General features: G+C 39.7%; 1 protein-coding gene across 1 annotated transcript in view; it reads right to left on the minus strand.

Moving 5' to 3' along the window:
- Positions 1-20932, minus strand: part of TENM2 (teneurin transmembrane protein 2) — a 966597-nt gene that overhangs the window by 266107 nt on the left and 679558 nt on the right. Inside the window, exon 8 of the mRNA XM_045027903.1 lies at positions 8029-8263. Coding sequence (XP_044883838.1) covers positions 8029-8263 — 235 coding nt within the window. The remainder of the gene's footprint in view (positions 1-8028; positions 8264-20932) is intronic.

The following is a 20932-nucleotide window of genomic DNA, read 5'->3' on the forward strand; positions in this document are numbered from 1 at the left end:
AAAGACAACCCAAACTGCAAAGAATTGTTGAAACTAGACACTAGAGTTTCTGACACAACAACTGCCACATTGGTTCAGACCAGTGGCCTACCAGTCACCAACAGTGTCTAGCACCAAATGCTTCACAAAAAAGTGCAAAAGACCGTAAATCATTGTGAGATACTTTGCCTCCAGGGAACATTTCCTCCTAAACTCCAAAAGGCAGAGGTTGGATCATGAGCATCTGAAAATGTTATGAAGAGCTTATATATGGGGGGTTGTATAACAGGAAGCCTTTGACCAAATGACCCAGTGACCTGCTTTCCTTTGATCATACTTAGTTCCATTATTCAGAAAAGGGGGAAAGAATATCAGTCATAATTGTATTTCCCAAACTGCTAACAAGAGTCCTTCATTTTTCCTCTATTTAATTACTACTAATTATTTGACAATACTTGTGAAGTACAACTGGAATCTGCAAGTGGATTTTAAGGAACTTTAAAGTATCACTCAAACTAGAAATCTTGGTCTCTAGAATTTCCAAAGGGTGCCCCTGAAGAACACAGGTGAAGACTAGCTAGTTTGCACAATGTATAGTCTCTGAAAACTGCCAAGGATAGGACTTGAACTCACAGTGAGTAAGAACAGTTCAGGGAATCCCAGAACCCTAGTCTTTTCGCACATGCATATTTCAGTCTTTGAGGTGTGTCAGTTGAGCTCCTGCTGACCTGGAGTTCCAAACTTCACCCATAACAACTTTATCAATATTGACAGGTTTCAGAGTAGCAGCCGTGCTAGTCTGTATCCGCAAAAAGAACAGGAGTACTTGTGGCACCTTAGAGACTAACAAATTTATTTCAGCATAAGCTTTCATGGGCTACAGCTCACTTCTTCGGATGCTTATGCTGAAATACATTTGTTAGTCTCTAAGGTGCCACAAGTACTCCTGTTCTTTTATCAATATTGTTTCCCCAAAAGGGCAATGCATATCATGCACTAGTTGAGATAAGATTGGGGAGGTTTATAACCATCCTTTGAGCCTCAAATGTGGGTGCGCACACACATAAAATGTTAGAAGAACCGGATGATTTTGTAAACAGCTGATTTGTAAGGGGGAGGAGAGGCTGAATCTTTACTCAAATGACCTCAAATTTGGACCACTAACCTTACACCATACCCCAATATAGCGTGACAGATTTAAAGACAATCCAAGTTCAAATGTAGATTTTAGACTCCATAGAATTGTTGCCTTGTCAACAGCAAGCGACTCTCCACCTTAACTGCAGCAGAGCTGCCACTCTGTCATAATGTTCCCTGAAGCCTACAGACAGCTCCCTACCAACAATCCCAAATATACAGTATATAGAAGTGAACAACAAAATATATGCAACCCATAGAATGGATGGAATCAGTCAAAAATATTCTTGTAATGAAGAAGAATGGGCCTAATTTCTATTGCTATTTAAAATTTTTCCTTTCTTTCTGAACTAAGCATTGCTAATTACAGTGATGCAGGCTTAATTCATAGCAATATAAATAACATCAGGCATAAGAACTAGCATTAGGTATAATGCAATCTCAGACAAATATCCTTTCAAAGAAAATCTATAATAGCTCTTGGGTTACCCTCATTTATGAGCCATTATGCCTTTGACTGGCATCTGCAAATGGCCCCGTGTGAAGTTTCCATAACAAAGACGACTATTACAGTGCAGGGAATGATGTAAACTTTCACTGTAAAGTGATAGTGCTCTCACTGTGTGCGCCTATAAAGAATCCCTCAAAAGTGTTTCAACCTTTAAAGTTGAAACTGCTTCTCTGGCCATATCAAAATGATGAAAATCATATCTGAATGTTCAAAGTTAGCATTCTCATTATTCAATCTCATAAAGAGTACTGATTGGGGAAGCAATAAATGAACACCTCTTAACTGGAAAATGTGGATCCCAGCGCTTTTTTCAAAGGAGGGGAAGACCATCTGAAACAGACTGCAGGAGAATAATAAAAGTTAAAGAGCATTAAACTGCAGCACTGAGCTTAAAGGTAAAGCAGCTCAGTATTCTAGAAATGAACCTTAGAGGCAGCATCTTGATGTGTCATGGTAGTGTACTCATGTGGTTTTAGTTAAGGATATATTAGCTCTTCCATTAGATACCTCAGCTACTTTAAAGAAGATGTAATGACTTATTCTGGCCTAAAATTTCACACACTCCTCTTAAGAGCAAGGTGTGTGCATGCAATGACTGTAGCAAGGAAGGTTATGTGGGGAGAGTGCATCAAATTTACTTAAATAATAATTTGAGTGATTTTTCAGTGTACATTTAAAACTATGTATTTTACCAGTGTATATTTTTTTCTTTTGCATATATGTTAAAGAGCTATGATTAAGAAAACCCAAACTGAAACATATGCCATTTACCCATAATCCCATAAAACCCATAATGATCTAATCACATTGGACATATTTTATTTATTTATAACTCAGCTCCATCCCAAACTAGTCTCATAAAACAACAACAAAATAAAACAAAAAATGAAAACAAACAAACAAAACCTCACAACACTGAAATAAGATCCAAGCAGTGAAGACTGATATTTAAAAATTATCTGCAGCACCGTTCAATGGACTACAGGATTTGTAAGGAAGGAGTGGAGAGATGGGTTTCCAAAGGCCACAACAGAGGAGAAAGGAGAGCAGTCTTCTTTGGAGCAAAGGATACCCCAGATTTACATTGCAACACTCAGCTACAGCCTCCATTCAGATTTATAACTTTATTCTGTGGCTTCCATACTCAGACACCATGGTGTTTGGAATCTAAACTGATATCTGAATTTTGTGTCTCTAATGTAATTTTTTCCTGTTAAATAGCTATGCTCCTATTCACTAAATTGTCTCTTTCATAGCCAGAAATAACAATGAGGAGTACTTGTGGTACCTTAGATACTATCAAATTTATTTGGGCATAAGCTTTCGGTGGGCTAAACCCCACTTCATCAGATGCATGGAGTGGAAAATACAGAGGAAGATATATATAACTGTACATGAAAAGATTGGAGTTGCCTTACCAAGTGGGGGGTCGAGACAATTCAATTAAAGTGGGTTATTATCAACAGGATGAAATGTGATAGCTGGTAATGTGCATTTTGGTGTGGAGCAGAATTTACTCAAGATAACTGAAAACAGGGCCAGCTCCAGGGTTTTTCTTGCCCCAAGCAGCAAAAAGAAAAGAAAAAAAAAAGCCACAATCGCGATCTGCAGCTCTACCACCGACGCTTCAGTCTTCGGCGGCTGGTCCTTCGCTCCGAGAGGGAGTGAGGGACCCGCCGCCCCTCACCGTTGGCCGCCCCAAGCAGCTGCTTGCTGGGCTGGTGCCTGGAGCCGGCCCTGACTGAAAAGCTAAAAAAGTAAGAGTTGTAAAACTCTCCTCCCTCTCAAATACACAGCATAGATTGTAAATGGTGACTTTGCCTATTGAGCAGCTCCAATATTGAGATTAATAAGCTGACAAGTTTCAAGGAAGACTAAGAAAACTGCAAAATTAAAGTGCATTGCAACGTGAAGAGCCAGTGGCTTGGTGGGATCAGTGCAATGCAGCAAGGTAAAGCTATAAAATAAAGACTGAACTGAAAGGGCAACATAAAGGTCTCATTCGTTTCTGCATTGCCTCTAATAAGAATTTAGAGGCCACATTAGTTTTGGAACATGGGTAAGAATTACAGACTCATCTTGAAAGTTACAGATGGATTTGGTTCTACAGGTATCAATTTTAGTAAAAACTTACTAGAAATCATAAAAAGGAAAAAAAAACCCTTTCCTGGGTTAATATTCTTATGATGGAGTTTATCATCAAGACCTGTCAGGTATTTAATCTTAGATAGTAAGAAAAATCAATCATGGGACAACTTTGCAATAATCTTCGAGCATAGCACATCGAGAATGTTTTCTACAATCTTGATGCTTTGTTGTGAAAAACCTGTGTGTATCAATGACTTCAATTCATAATCCCCGAATATCCTATATCAGCTAAGAATACTGCATTAGCAAACTGATCTTTTGTTTTCAAGGTGAATTTGTGAGTTGCTAGAGATTTTATTTAAAAAAAAATTCTAGGATCTATCACCTATAATTAAACTGACACGGGCTGCTAGGCGCACAATTGGAAAATAAGGCTGATGACAAGTCCTGTGAAATTTTATCTTGTTAATTCTGTAAGACTCCTTAGCAATCAAATGCAGTCTATATATCATACAGATGTAAATCAACACATAAATATACATATGCCAATATACATATTTCACTTTTTTTCTCTGTTGTCCCTGTCTTGTGCCTGAGAGGTGTAGACATCTTGTACACCGAAGGTGCAATCCTAAAAAACCCTTCCTTACGTAGTTAGTCACATTGATCCCAAAAAACGTGAGTAAGGATTAACTGTGCTAAGGTTGCAGGATTGTGTACCCTAGACAACAAATATGGTTTAGTGGTTACAGCGGAGAACTGGGATCGCATTTTGTCTTCCTTGCTCTGCCACTCATCCCTGACATCTAACACTCTAAGAATAACATCCCTTGGGCTCCTAGCTCATGACCAATATGAATTCAGAAAAAGCACTATGAAATTCTCCCCAAGTATGTAGTGGTTGGTAAATTGGGAGAATTTAAAACTTGGTTCACCATGGTTATATGTTCCAAGTATTTTTATATTGAAGAACAACAGTTTACACTCCAGAAGAGTTCTTAAAAAGAGTTCTTAAATATCTCCCTTTGCATTCTAGCCTCAGACAGTGAATTACCAGGCAGGATCAGGCCATTCCAAAGAGGACTCTAATTTTTATCTAGACAGTTCTCAGTAATAGATGCCAGATCCATTTTACTATGTAAGATCAAGTTCCACATAGTAGCTGATTTATTCTCAACAGATCTGGCAATTAAGAATAGTGTCTTGGCAGTTGGTCAAAATATTCTTATCTGTTACAACTTTCTTAGTAAAAGAAATCAGCACCAGAACCATCATCTCCAATTTTCAATTTGGTCACCTGAAACTTCTGATAACCCTCACTCCCCACTGGCTTTTGTGCTCAGCTCCTCCACAGCATCCCTGGCCCATATCAGAGTCTTAGTGGGGCAGAATAATATTAAGTAGAGGTACAGAATATCTTTAAAAGCAGCAAAGAGTCTTGTGGCACCTTATAGACTAACAGACGTTTTGTAGCATGAGCTTTCGTGGGTGAATACCCACTTTGTCGGATGCAGAATATCTAAAGAATATCTTTAGTGAGTCTCAGAATAGGTCAAAATCCATAGAGTCTAGAAGATGAACACAATAGTATAATATTCCTTGGATCCTGAAATGGCAAATATTAAAGCCCCTGATAATACATATAAACAAAGTTAAATGCATTCCTTTTTATCCTCCACATCAACTGCCTGGTTTTGCCCTCAGATCTACCTGTGTCACTGCCACAAAACCAACAAGAGCAGAGCAAGCATAACTGAGGGTAAACCTGCTCCCCAACTCTCCAATACTAGTCTTCTCCAGAACAAATCATTGCAGTATAGCCACTCTGACTAACGGACCGTAACAGCTCCACACTCTAGATTCAGCATAAAACCAAACCACACTCACTCCCAGGCAGTTTATGTAGCCACTGTCCAGCAATAAAGTCCAGCAATAAAGACTGACCTCTAGAGCTCCACAAAAAGAAGCCAATCTTAAACCAATCTCTAGCTATTAGAGATCAGGACAAGACCAAAGGACAGGGAGGAATAGGGGCTGATTATCTCACATCTACTTACTGCAGGGTTCTAGCACCTTCTGCTGAACCATTTGGTACTGGCCACAGCCAGAGACTTAAGAAGATGGACCTTGGCCTGATCCAGTATGGCAATTCCTGTATTCTTAGAAAGGTTCCAATTCACATCAAATCCCAACAGCCATGGCTGCCCTTCAAACCAAAACCATGGATGAGAGACACCAGGTGGAAAACAATCCAACTTCTCAACCAACAATTAACTTATGCAAACATGGGTGTGCAAGTACATCCCACCACCAATCCACTTTCTCATCTGCTCCATTCTTTTATTTCATAGCATTACTGTAGTGAGGCAGAGTGGGCTCCCTCTGACCTGGAGAGCAAGAAACCACTACACTCCCCCTGGTGAGTGGGGCTAAATCTGCCCCCATCCCTCCAGAAGTCCTGGGGCAGGACAGGAAGTATAAAGTGAGAGCCCTGCAGCTCAGCTGGTGCTGAAGACTGGAGGGAGCAGACATCTCTTCCAGGATCCCAGACTTGGCCCTAAGTGGAGCTGTGCCCTGCAATTGGAGGAGGCAGGCAAGTGCCCTGAGGAGCTGTGGGTACTGCTGGTTGCCAAGTAACCAGAGGGGACACAGGATCTTTGGACTCTGGAGCCCCCCTACACCCAGCTTTTGCTGCCAGAGAGTGAGTCAGCGTGTTTTGGCAGGATCCCCATTGATCCAGTGGCAGGATTCCCTGGAACTGTTAGGGCCCTGGGCTGGAAGAAGGGTGGGCCCAGGTCCCCTTACTGCCAACCCAATCTCTGGAGTGGCAGCCTACTCACCTTAGGCCAGATAGCTTGTGCTTGCCTGCTTTTGCTCTGCCCCAGCCAGGAAGCTGGGCCATAGACAATCTGCTGTCTGCCTCTGCCAGAAGGCTCTTGGCTAAAGACTCCTTGGGCTCTGCCCCACCCATAGGGCCAGAGCTTCCTTATAGACTGCCAATTATAGACAATTGCTGTCTGTCCCAGGCAGAAGGCTGTGGGCTAAAGACTGTTTGCACTTTGCCCCCTACACCCCAGAGGGCCAGAGCTTCCCCATAGACTGATTACTACCCACCTGTAGTGAGGTGGAGTGGCCTCTCTCCCCATTCGAGAGTGAGAGATGCTACAATTACATTTACCAAAATGTATAAAGTACAATAACTTTCTAATCTATTCGTGTGGGCTCCCAGCAATTGCAGATACAAGACACATGCTTTATGACGCCATCAGATAGTCCCGTATGTTTCAATAACAAGCCTGCCCTCTCGAAAGATAGGAGTGGGCAGAAAGAGCAGTGGTTGGTGCCAGTGCTCAGATGTATCACCACAGTTGCTAGTTCTAATTTCTGTGAGACCAGCGTCTCTTGATACTTAAAGACAAGTTAGAATTAAGATGGAAAAAAATGACAATGAAACTGAATGCTCAGAAATGCAGTATGTCAGAAAACTTCTTTTTGTATTGATTTATTTTGGCAATCATAACTGCTGCACTTTTTCTTCTTCCTTTCTTCTTTTTTTTTAATACATAACAGTGTGCCCCACAGGCATCAAGCTGCTAGTGTGTACGGGAGGGATTAAAGTGAGTCTGCATGTTGGATGAAATATAAATTAAAATTATACTTCTGTCAATCTTGAATCAGGGATTGTTTTTAAAGGTCTCCCAAAACGCTAAATTTCAAATGAGTCTTCATTTACTACTGCAGGATAGGCCAAATGCATAATTTATTAGCGACAGTCAATATACCCTTATAAGTAAGTTCTCCCTGAGCTTTGGAGTAAAAATATGTTATGCTAATTCTATTAGTTAGGTACACAAGAGCTGTCTGAATGAACAAACAAGTATTAAAACAAGAGACATGAACAAAGAGATGTCTAACTGTCCATTTGCAAATGCCAAGTAAATAAGAGGTGTTCTAAACTAAATATATATTTATGTGGTGTTAGGTGAAAGATGAATTGACATAAAGTCAATAAAATATATCTCTTTTCTTTTAACCAAATTCACATGTATTTTCTTAGCTGTTCTTTTTCAATGCAGTTGATTTTATACATGCTTATATAACATTGGAGTACTTTCAGTATAAGACAGCCTTGAGTTTCCAAGTCTCAATTAACTAAAAATACCTGCTATCTGAAACATGTGCTGTAAATTCCCTCAATCGTATGAAATCTCATTTATCCACGCTTATTCAATGTCCCCATGACATTCAGATAATTGAGATTATACTGTGTATTTTTAGTGCAGTCCTACTGAAGACCATTCCTTGTGACCTACCTGGTCTCAAGTGGAACATTGCTATTGAGTACCCAGCTGTCTTGAAGTTGCACAGACTCAGGAGTGGTGGCCAAGTCATTTGGTGCAGGAGCTGGTGCATGGATCTGGTTCCGCCGATTTGTGAGAGAGTTCCTATTGAGGGAGTTGGCAGAGGAATGATGATGAGACAGTGTATGATTGTGAGGTGGTGGGAGAGGTGGTCTCAGTGTTGACTGGCTGTGGTGATTTGAAGGGCCTGCAAGAAAAAAGAGAAATAGTCATCAACATTTGTTGATGGCAGGGTTTTTTTTTTTGCCCGATAGCTTCAACAAGCCTCAGGCCTTTTGAAAATTTACCCGTTACAGCACAGGTTCAGTTAGATAATGATGGTAAAATGACACTGGGAAGTTCCATACTTAATCTCTCTTACAAATCACCAGGGAAGGGGCCTGATTCTTCTTTCACTTATGCTGGTTTTACACCAGTACAGGGAGAAGAGATCAGGCCTCAAATAAGTACATTTTACAATGAAAAAGATGGACCAAATCCTTCACGTACTTCAATGGGATCAGGCTTTGGCCCAATTTTTCTAACTGGCAGTACCACAAACTCTGTGAAATCTGAAAATTATGCTGCTATTCCTCCTTCTCTCAGTGGAATGTGGCTAACAATGTCGTTGACGATGAATAAGGGATGGGGGAAAATAAATCTAGCTCATTCGCCCAGGATTGAGATGGCTTTGCCTTGATAATAGGAATACAAACTTGTTTTAGTCAGTAAGTAAGCAGATAAAATTCAGAAATACACAGGAAGAAAATATAATGGCCGAGAAAGTATCATTTAAATATAGTCACTTTTCTAACCATAAGCACATAATGGTAAACAAGCTTATTTAATGAAATTCCATATGTTCTGGCAATTTTAAATTTTTAATAAAACTAATGAAAGAGATGAAAAATACAAGTTAATCCACAAGTGGATTAACTGCATGTCTTAATCATTACATTAATTTGTAGTTTTCTAGTGAACAATAATTAGAAAAAGTAACTAACAAAATTACAATTATACTGATGTATGTTTGTTTTTAGACACTATGAAGCACATTTAATGACTCAAACAATATAAGAAAATATCACTGAGGAAAATATTTACAGCCAGATTGATCTATTTTCACATGGAACTACGAAGTATCGCAAATAAACTCTTCTCAATTAATTGTAAATTAATTAAGTTAAACATTTTCAAACTTGGGTGCCTAAAGTTAAACTCCTAGATAAGTGACTTGTTTTCCAGAGCTTCTCATCACCTGTTCAAAGGGTGCTAAGCACTTCCGAAAATCAGCCCACATAGCCAGAAGCCTAAATATGGATTTGAGAGCTTCGTTTTAGGCATTTAAGTTTGAAAATTATGTCCAGAACACACTGCCTATTCAAAGTCAGAATCTGGCCAATGGTCTGCAATTATGCAAGAGAGAGAGAGAGTAAAAGGGACCCTCTTTCCATGATCACCTTGTACAGGTGACATCCAGAATCCTGAAACTTGGGGTCTTTGTGTGCAAGAGGAAATGCTAACACCACCAATGGCACAAGGCAACCCACAGGTGACAGTGGTAAATTCATGCTTCTTCCCTCCTTTCTCTCCATCTTACAGAGTGCATTCTGCTATAGAGTGCAAAGTGACCTCTCCTGATTGGATTCTCTAAGCACTCTGCCTGTATCCTCTGCAGACAGGATTTTTGGGAGCTGGCACTCTTGCTGCACTGCCACACAAGAATCACCTCTCTCAAGATTGCATAACTAGGGGAGGGGATGGGGAATATTGTCCTTCGGAGAGAAATGTTGATTTTCCTAAGTATTTTTGTGGCCCTTAGAGACCACAGTGATGGGCAGATGAGACAAACAAATGGGTACATTTTATTGTAACTACTTGTGTAAGCAAAAAGTTGCCCTATGAGGAGACTCTTTAAAAAGTGACTAACAAAAAGAAATCCTATACTTCACAAGGTACTGTAAGCTGCTAGATACAGTCTCTTAAGAAATGGAAATAGCATATAGCATATCCTAAATAGCACATAGCATATCTTCTCATTTTTATCTTACCAGAATGTCTATTACTTTGGACCGGTGCATCCCAAACCTTGCAGTTCATCACGTGTGCTGTCTGCCCTATTCATTCTGCCCTACATATTTTTAAAATGCTTCATCCTTCTGGTAGTAGGCTGAAGGAGTGGTTTAACCTAACATACTATTATACATCAAACGCTTAATCTACACACCGTGCTCTAGGTCCTTGTACACTTCTTGGAAAGGAGACAGAGTCAGACACAGCAGGAAGACAATGTATTTGGATAATATCCAAGTACAGATGAGCCCAGTGGAACTATTTTCCCAAAGTCTGAATTTTGGCATTGAACAAAACATTTTAATTTGGATTTCAGTAAATGGATTGTTGTGAGTGATAAAATGCAAATACGACCACTTATTTATTAAGTTACTTCAGGAAGCCCAATGTTTCATATGTTCTGCAATCAACCTATGTTCTGAAGCAGCATCTCTTTTTCGTATACTAATCTATGTACTTTCTCAACAATCTCTCATAATACTGTAGGTCTAGTTCACATCTATAAAAGGAAACAAAGTTAATACCTTCTTTTTGGTGTGTGCTAGTTTTAAATGACTAAGGATATTTTAGATACGTTATTACATGGTACATTCATAATGACTCAGATTCATGAAAGCACTTAAGAACACGCTTAAATCTATCTCTAGTCAGGACAGCACTTAAATGTATGTTTAGTTTTAAGTACGTGCTCAGGTCCCATTGACTTTATGAAACACTTAACTGCTTGTCTGAATAGGAATGGACTTAATCACTTAAACTGTTTAAAACAGTTCCCTTAGTTTTGTGTGGCAGGGGAGGATAAACATGGAAAAGATAGATATAACTATGTACAGTGTTTTGCTGTAAAATTCAGTTTTGAGACATATAGCATTGCCAGCTGCAACAGAGAATCTATGAACCTTGCAAATTTTCAGCCACAATATTAGAGGCGTCTTTTTTTTTAAATCAGTCAATAGTTAAGTCAATACAGCAATACTAATGAAAACCATTTCTACAAGACTGCAAGATTAAGGAGGCAACAGGTTGAGTTCAAGTTCCCAAGAATACATTTAATTTAGTTCAAGTATATTATTTAAATACAAAACTATATACATTGTTGTTTACAGCTATACTAAGGAATTGATTCAATATTGCAGCGGTTAAATCTCAAAACGTTTATTTATATCAAATCAAAAACATTGTAACACACAGTACAGAACACTCAAATAAGTAACTAAATTAAATGTGTATTTGTAAGCTTAAATGTCCCAGAGAGAGAGACCTGCTTTTTCATAGAGCTGGACCAAAACTGGACCCGGGGTTTTGAACACCCCAGAACTTTGCAGAGACTCAGAATCTGCATTTGGAAATAAACGTCTCCACTTTACTGCATAGGCACATTGTTGAAGCTAGTAGTAACCATTGCAACAACAGCTGTGACATTCTTAGTCTTGGAACTTCAAGGAGGGGTATCACTCTTCATGTAATCAAGAATCAGCAGCTTGAAGGATTGGTACACTGTATCTTTCAATATGTGATGCTCAGTGGTTTCTTGCTATTGCCACAGCAGTTGGAAGCCTAAAGGTGATAAATAACTTGATGAGCTACAAATAACTGTGTAGTGGGGAGGGATTTTTTTAAAAAATACAGCAGCTACAAGTATATTGGTTTGCTTTGGAAAAAGAAGAGCTGTGAGAATTATGCCATTTCTCAAATATTACATCAATTAGGGGGTTTATGTACTATTCAAAATCAGGTGTTTTGATGATGGGCAGGGAAGGGTTGTTTAGATCACCTTGATCAATCAGTCCTTCAGCCCTCATATAGATTGTGCTGATCACAACACGGCTTCCATTCTTCTCATATCCTGGCCTTCCTTCTCCATGTGTGGTCATGTCTTTTCACAATAAAATCTTCCCATCTCTTTGGAGGTCGGCCGAGTAGTTGTTTCAGTTCCTGTGGGTACCACTCAGCAACAGCCGCAGTCTATCAGTTGTCAGTTAGCCTCACTATCTGCCTGGCCCATCACATTTTACTATGCCTGCTCTCAACAATGACGTCCTGCACTCCACTCTGCTGTCTGATCACTTTATTGGGGACTCGGTCACGGATTGAAATTCCTAAAATATTGTTCTTTCCATCGCCCTCAGCGTGACAGACAGTTGCTGCTCCTCTGTCTTTGTCAGTACCTATGTTTCGCTGCTGTACAACATTGCCGGCAATACTGTTGAGTTGAAGAGACTGGCTTATGTTGCCTTGTTGATTTTTCTTTGGAGGACATCCTTGATAAACAGTTATTGTAGCTCATCAAGTTATTTATCATCTTTAGGCTTCCTACTGCTGTGCCAACCAGCTTTCTTTCTTCATGAGAGTTCACCTTCCTGATCATGGCACATGTTAATTTCTTGGTCAAATAGACATATTATTCAACTTCTTCTATTTGTTCTCCCTTGACTGTTGTTTGGGCTTTTAGCAAGGTATCAGACCGCATAAATTTCTTTTTGGAACAGTTAATTTTCAGTTTGACTTGACTGCTTTTTGTGTTGAGTTCTCGCAGCATTTTCTGTAGTTTGATAGTATTTTAGGTGATTGACACAATATCATCCGCAAATCTGAGATGATTTAACTGCTCTCCATTTATGTTGATTCCACTCTTCCAATTCATCCGCTTCATTACCATTTTGAGGCAGTCTGTGAGGAGTTTCGGTGAAATCGTGTCTCCTTGTTTCATACTTGGTGGGAGTTCAGTCGATGAGAGGCTTTTAAGAATCTCAGGGGGCCAGAAAAAGGACTGCCCTCTCAGTGTGCACTGCAGGACACTGACGAGAGACAATTTGATCAACCATCTAATGGAGGAGAAGGCAAGGACAGCCTGTGACATCCTTGGTCTCTGTGAAACACGATAAAGAAAGGAGATGGAAGTGAAGTGGAGAGATGAGAATACTATAATGTTAGGAAAAGGAGAAGGTGCGAGAACCGTTGGAGGAATCGGCTTCATTATCAACAGGGAACGGTCTTCAAAAATCATCTCCTGCAAGTTCAAGTCATCACGCATTGGAGTGCTACATCTCCAACTGAACAAGAACAGCATCTTCAAGATTATTCAGATCTATGCTCCCACAAGCACACGCGAAGATGACGATGTAGAAGAATTCTATCAGGAGTTCGAGGAGACCCTCGCTCAAAAATCCACATATACGATCGCGATGGGAGATTTCATCGTCAAAGTTGGAGGAGGGAAAGAAGGTAAAAAGTTCATTGGAAGGTATAGCATAGGTGAACAGAATCCATGAGGAGAGCGACTTGCAACTCATGTTCCATTGCTCTCTACTCCTATGATTATACATGAGCATTTGAGAGTCAGGAAACAATCTCTTTCCAGACACATAACGGAGCACCTTCAAATGAATCAGTACATAATTGTCTTCTAACCAATATTTAATATTGAATGCACAGTTCAATAGTAAAACTGATGCAGAGAGTTTCAGTCTCTGTCAGCCAGGATTAGAACTCAAGAGTTTCTAGTTCTGTGCTCAGATAGATTTACCATACTGCTTCTCTAAAGAAAGGACCTGCCATACCAAAACATCTAATTCAGTATTCTGTACTAACACTGGCTTCCTCATAGGAATCCATTAATGCATCTTATTATGTATACATTATCACTCTGGACCAGTGATCCCAATGACCAGTTTATACCCTGAAGCATAAGCATTAATAGCCTTGTACATTTTTTTAGCTAGTACTGCAGGTTTGATTAAGTTTAAACACAATGTGAGGACAATCTGCATACTCTGAAAATGTTATTAACATGTGCTATAAAAAAGCAGATCTATCTGGCTGACACCCAGAGATGTCATGAATTCTCATTTCTTGTAGCGTTAAACCATTTGCCATGTGCTTTCTCCTTTCTTTCCATTGTTATTACAATATTCGGAGGCAGAAAAGATGGAATGGCCAGCCTGTACAAACCACACCGAAAAGTCACTCAAGGTGTGGTGCAACTTATGAGTCACTACTTAGATTGGAAGCTTCAAGGGGCTGAGAATGCCTTTATACTGCTGTTCCTGAAATTAGCCGAGAAAGAAGACCGAAAAGAGTGAAGGGAAGAATCTCGGAGGAAACGCAGAACTTGTTAGAGAAACAGAGGAATATGAAGCGAAATGGTGGTGACAAACTTGAGTACTCCCTCCTCTGCAAGTTGATAAGAAGACTACTAAAGGAGGACTTCGAGAAGTACCGAAATGAAAGGCTCTTAAAGACAGCTGAAGATTGAAGAAGTCTCAAAAAATGAAAAGGGAATTGACACTGTACAGGTCAACAATAATGGCACTGAAGAACAGGGATGGAAAACCAGCAATTGACAGAACAGGGGTGGAAGCGGTCTGCAAAGATATCTACGCCAAATTGTTTATGTCTCAGATAAATGTCCCAGTATCAATACTTCAACAAGCATGTGCTCCCAGTCCTTGTCAGCGACGTTCGACATGCAGTTCATCACATGAAGGAAGGAAAAGCCCCAGGTAAAGATGGATTGACAATCAAAATGATAAGAGCTGGAGGCCAAGACCTCTGGGAAACCCTTGCTCAGAGGTTTAGCCGTTACTTGGAATTGCAGAAGATATCATCTAGATGGAAGGTGTCCAACACCATTCTGCTGTACAAGAAGGGCTAGCATGAAGATCTAAAGAACTATCATCCAATATGCCTGCTCTCACATGTTTACAAGCTGGTCACCAAAATAATAACAAACTGACTCTCACAGATTCTGGATGAGTGACAGAGAAGAGAGAGCAGGCAGGCTTTCAAAGGAATTTCGGCACAATGGACCATATTTTCACTATAAACCAGCTATTGGAATGCTCAAGGGAATACAAATTTCCTTTATGTATTGCCTTCATCGACTATGAAAAAGCATTCAACAGAGTAGAGATCAATGCAGTGTTGAAAGCTCTTGCAGAGCAGGACATTGACACAAACTATATCAAACAATTAAAGGAAGAAAATTCTGACTGCACTACAAACATAACTTTATTTGATACCTCCACTCGCATCCCAGTTAAGGGTTGTTTTAAATAACTAAAAAAACGTAGAGAGCTGGACATATGAAATTAAATGTAAAAGGGCTGTCTTCTCTTTGGACCCGAGTTTCAGATGTGTACAAACATCCACAATTCCTAAAAACTGTAATAGCTGTTGTGGGTATTGAACATTTCTGAAAATCTAACTTTAAAGTGGGGATGTGATCCTTCAAGAAACATTGTTGGTGTCCAAGATTCAGTACACCGTCTATCTACAACTTTGTCTTTGGAGATTGAGGGGAATGGGCAAGTTTGCATTCCAATTTATGAATAGTAAGTAACCCATTCTTACTTGTGTTCTAATGAATACAGAGGGTCTGACTGAAGTCACTGGGAGTCATCTAATTGACTTCATTGGGCTTTGGAACCAGGGCCGGCTCCAGGCATCAGCAAAGGAAGCAGGTGCTTCGGGCGGCCAATGGAAAGGGGTGGCACGTCAAGGTCAATTTGGTGGCGGGTCCCTCAGTCCCTCTCGGAGGGAAGGACCCACCACCGAATTACCGCCGAAAAATGAAGTGATCGCAGCTTTAATTTTATTTTTTCACTTTGCCGCTTGGGGCAGCAAAAAAGCTGGAGCCGGCCCTGTTGGGAACAGACCCTCAAAGAAGAAATTTAGCAATAACATTGCTATGTTTATTTCCACATCAGATAACACAATTAGAAACCTGGAAGGCGCAAGGGGCTTTCTAGCCACAATTTGCTGAGCAACTGGCCATTCCCTGAGCACTCTCAAATCAAAAGTGCCAGGAGGACTGCTATGGAGACTGTTCAGTGGTGAGTAACTGCTCTCTCATAGTGTAACCATGACAGTTCTACTGCAGCATTTGTAAATGTGCCCTGGTGATAATATACCTGCTACTGGATTTCACAAGATGATATAGTTACAATGATAATGCTATGTACGTTTTCATGGGTACACACAACTCTTTGGGTTCCAAACATCACCTCTTGCCTGTATACCTTATAATGTGAGACACCCATCCACTCCTGCTCTGACATTATCAAATCCCTTTCCAAGCACTGAGACGCACTGGCCCATGAACTGCATACATTTGCTAAAACCATGCAACATAGGGATTTGAGAGATATGCAACTTAATCTGCCACCTCAAAGCTCCACTTAAAATCTTGTTAGAATCAGGAGAAATATCACTGAACACAGTTAAATTGCAGAGCAGTCTTTTTTCTGGATCTAAGTTCCATACCAACAGAGCCCCTGAAAAGCCAAGTGGGTTGCACCGTACTCATGTTCCATTGCTCTCTACTCCTATGATTATACATGAGCATTTGAGAGTCAGGAAACAATCTCTTTCCAGACACATAACCTAATCCTCTGCACAGGACTCTTTAAACAATCCCCTTATACAGGAGCACCTTCAAATGAATCAGTACATAATTGTCTTCTAACCAATATTTAATATTGAATGCACAGTACGATAGTAAAACTGATGCAGAGAGTTTCAGTCTCTGTCAGCCAGGATTAGAACTCAAGAGTTTCTAGTTCTGTGCTCAGATAGATTTACCATACTGCTTCTCTAAAGAAAGGACCTGCCATACCAAAACATCTAATTCAGTATTCTGTACTAACACTGGCTTCCTCATAGGAATCCATTAATGCATCTTATTATGTATACATTATCACTCTGGACCAGTGATCCCAATGACCAGTTTATACCCTGAAGCATAAGCATTAATAGCCTTGTACATTTTTTTAGCTAGTACTGCAGGTTTGATTCTTATTTATAGCTCTAGCTAACCCTATTGTTTCTTTTCTATTTTTTTTTATTTCCCATATAATTTGACACAAGACTGAAGTTTAAACACAATGTGAGGACAATCTGCATACTCTGAAAATGTTATTAACATGTGCTATAAAAAAAGCAGATCTATCTGGCTGACACCCAGAGATGTCATGAATTCTCATTTCTTGTAGCGTTAAACCATTTGCCATGTGCTTTCTCCTTTCTTTCCATTGTTATTACAATATTCGGAGGCAGAAAAGATGGAATGGCCAGCCTGTACAAACCACACCGAAAAGTCACTCAAGGTGTGGTGCAACTTATGAGTCACTACTTAGATTGGAAGCTTCAAGGGGCTGAGAATGCCTTTGTGTTCTGTGTTTGTACAGCACCTAGCACTCTGGGGCCCTGGTCCATGACTAGCACTTCTCAGCACTGTGGTAATACAAATAATAACAACAATATATCAGCTTCCACTTATGGACTATAACCATTATTATTTAATTTGTATACTGCTGTTCCTGCCCCAAAGAGCTTACGGTCTAAATATAACACAAAAGACCAATACACAAAGAAAGGGATTTTGGCATAAAAAGGCTGCGCTTAGGAAGGACTTTGATTTACTAGGGCCTCATAAGATTGATGGTTGACCTCTGGTAAAGTTTTTAGCATACATATAAGAATTTTCATTGGTTTTTTTCATGATTTCTCTGTAATGCTTTTACTCTAAGAATATTTTGATTTGTTAAGGCTGGTTGGTAATTGGCATACAGTGCTATAAGCCCCCAGAGAAAGGTTAACCACAGATGGACCCCAGTCAGAGCTGCTGGGGAAATCACACTAAGGTGCAGAGGGGCTGCAAGCTTAAACCCGTGGTTTGGAGGGAATGAGATGCAGGTCTCCGGCCAGAAGAAGTGACAGCTGGGAGCCTGAGCCCTAACACTGGCACCCTCCAGGAAGACCAGGAGATGGGCCAAAGAGTCAGTTAACTCAAACTGTGATGCGGTATCTGAGATAGCTCAGTATTTCCTTATACTTAGAATAGGAAATAACTACAATATCTCAGACACCATTGTGTGCTATATGAACTAGGTAAAATGTTGGCTTATTAATTAATGGCAAGCAGTGCATCATTTTAAATAATAATATTTCACTGGCATGACACCTGTCCTGTGAGATTCTCAAAGTGATTAATTAAGTAACACAAATGTATTGGCCCCATTTTACACATGAGGAAAGTGAGGCATAGATGTTAAGTGATTAAGTGACAGGAACAGCTCTGAGCCTGGGTGCCCTGATTCCTACTTCCATGGACTAAGCACAAGCTTGATGCTCATGTCTACTCACCCAAAGAGATATGGTATATAAAGGAAACCAGCCTCACCTTATTAGAGAGAAGAGATGCAGCTTTTCAATAATGTATGGTATAATAGTGGGTATAAACACTCTTTAGAGATGCTGCAGGGTGTTCTTACTTTACTTTAACTTAGCTGGTGTGGTTTTGGTCCCAGTTAGAGGAATGATATGAGAATACAGAGGTAAGAGAAAAAAAAAATATCTATATCTTGTAAAATAATATATTTAATCTGTACAGTGTTTTTTTTCACAGAGCTTTTCACAACTGTAGATGGTAGAAATTATACCACCAGTGAAATGCAACCACTGGAGAACAGGGTAGCAGCCAAGTAGGAAACCAGTGCCAATGCCCCGCACAACATGTTGTGAAAAAGGAATGTTGGCCAAGGACCTCGGTGAAATGGTTTTCTCTTATAAAAAGAACCAGGACACCTTGTACAACAGACAGGCCCTTGGTTTTGAAGTTCTCTTCTGAAAAATTACCTTCTTGCCTCCTAGCACATTGTATGGCACTTAGTTTACCTGCAGGGGCTGAGTGAAGGAAAGTCTGAGTTAATATTGCTGGGATTTAAACTGGAGGCTCCAGGAACTATAGGTACTCTCTTTCAAAAGTTAATGCTTAGACTACGGAGCCACTATGGATAGGTTGAATGAACACCACATACAAATTATGGCTCTGCCCATACATCTATGTTGTAAAGCAGAAAAATACAGTGTTGAGTCCTTCCTATCTCTCTCCCAAAGCAAATACTCTATATACTCAGCAGAACCATGACAAAGCTTATCAAGTTTGATCCCATAAGGGGAATACTTAAAACCAATTAAAAGTTAATATTGTCCCTTTAACAATATAAAGAGGATTCTTGACAGAAATGTTTTGGCCAGAAGTCTAGGTTTGCTGACATTTTTTAGATGGGAGATCATTAGCTGAGCACAGCTTGAAAATCTGATTGCTCTCTGGATGGTCCATGGGGGAGTGTGAAAATTGTCACAGTGGCGTAAGAATAATTGTATTAGGAGTAGGTATATTTTCCAGCTCTTTCCAAAAATGAAAGGGGGAGCCAGGCACTTGCTATCCAGGATAAGGAATTCAAGAGTCAGGTGCAGGCTGTAGTCCCCCCCAAGATGCTATCCTAGCAGTACTTTGGGTTTTATATAACCCAGCTAGCTAGCATACAAAACTGTATTCAATGGGTGTAAAAGAAATGTTAGTCACAGGTGCTTTAAGGCTATACATCATGTTGATTGTTTCAGGAGCTTCACTGCACTTACTTTCTACTGTCCAAAGTCGTCTAGAAATTATCATTTTATATTAAATCTAAAACCATTAAATGTTTTTTATATGAGACAAAGTCTCTCAAGATGGACTATTTGAAAATAACTGTGTCAGAGAAGCAGATAGCAGAGTGAGATCTGAGCAATGCCTATCTGAGCATTTCAATAAATCAACATTACCTAGGGTATTTCCGTATCCTCCGGGAAGGGAAAGCCTATCAGCAGAAAGTAATGATTTTTGGTCTTTCAATTGCCCCGAGGACCTTTACAATGCTATTAAGACCCATAGTCTCCCCACTGAAAAGTTTAGGAGTGAAATTATTAATAAACCTAGATGACATGTTGATTGTTGCTTTCTAACAGGAAATATTTCCTCTATTATTCCTCTGCATTATCATCATCCCCCAGCACTTGGTTTCATCAAAAATTTAAACTCTTCTTATTCCATCTGATACTATTGCATTTAGAGGCTCTGTCATAGCATACACTATACACAAAACTGGAGGCTTTCAGGGACGACTGAAGAGAAAGGAAAAATATTTTTCAGAAAGAAAAAAACCCAATTCTGTTAAGTTTTACCCCATTGCGATTTCACTGGCTTTTCTTTGGGTTAGAGGATTTTTACAATATCAATCCTTGAACACAAGGAAAGGATCAAAATAACAATGAAATACAGTTTTGATTTTAGATCGAGCCTCCTAAGAATCAAATGACAGGAGACAAACTCTGATGTATATCAATCATTAATTTCAAGAATAATTGAAGCGTGCCAGCAAATGGCAAGAGCAAAATAAAGGTTCCTGGAGCAATTCCACTTCAAAGCTCTCTGGAAGACAGAATTGTTTACAATCTGGGTGACCTTCTCCCCAAAATTTCTCAGGGTACAGGTCTCATAAGGCAAGTAACAAAAGTTTCTTAGACTATATAAACAAAAGTCAGATGAATGTCAACTTTGCATTGCATCATGTTATGACAAACGATACTTGATGAAATATGATGTATATGTCATGTTGCATCAGGCTTTTGAAGAAATACCCTTTCTTTTTAAACACAGACAAGAAGCAAATAATTACCCATGAGAAACAAATATTTGACTGCTTCCCTTGGGGAGAAGCAAACTCAAAAGTATTACATGGTTGGTATCTCTTACAAAGGTTGTGGAGTTTATTTTTAATTCTTCATTACTTTGCTTAGATCAAAACAAGGTCACCAATTTTTGGTATAAGAAGTCTTGTAAAAGTTGTCTGACTCGTCACACTAGCAGAGAGTTTACTTTAACGTAAATTGCAGTATATAGGCGGCTACTCTACACGCAAAGCTGCTTCTATTATTCAAGCCAGTGAGACAGATGATGGAGGGCAGCATAAGATGGTGA

This window comes from Mauremys mutica, chromosome 8 (assembly GCF_020497125.1).
Source record: "Mauremys mutica isolate MM-2020 ecotype Southern chromosome 8, ASM2049712v1, whole genome shotgun sequence".
Lineage (NCBI taxonomy): Eukaryota > Metazoa > Chordata > Testudines > Geoemydidae > Mauremys > Mauremys mutica.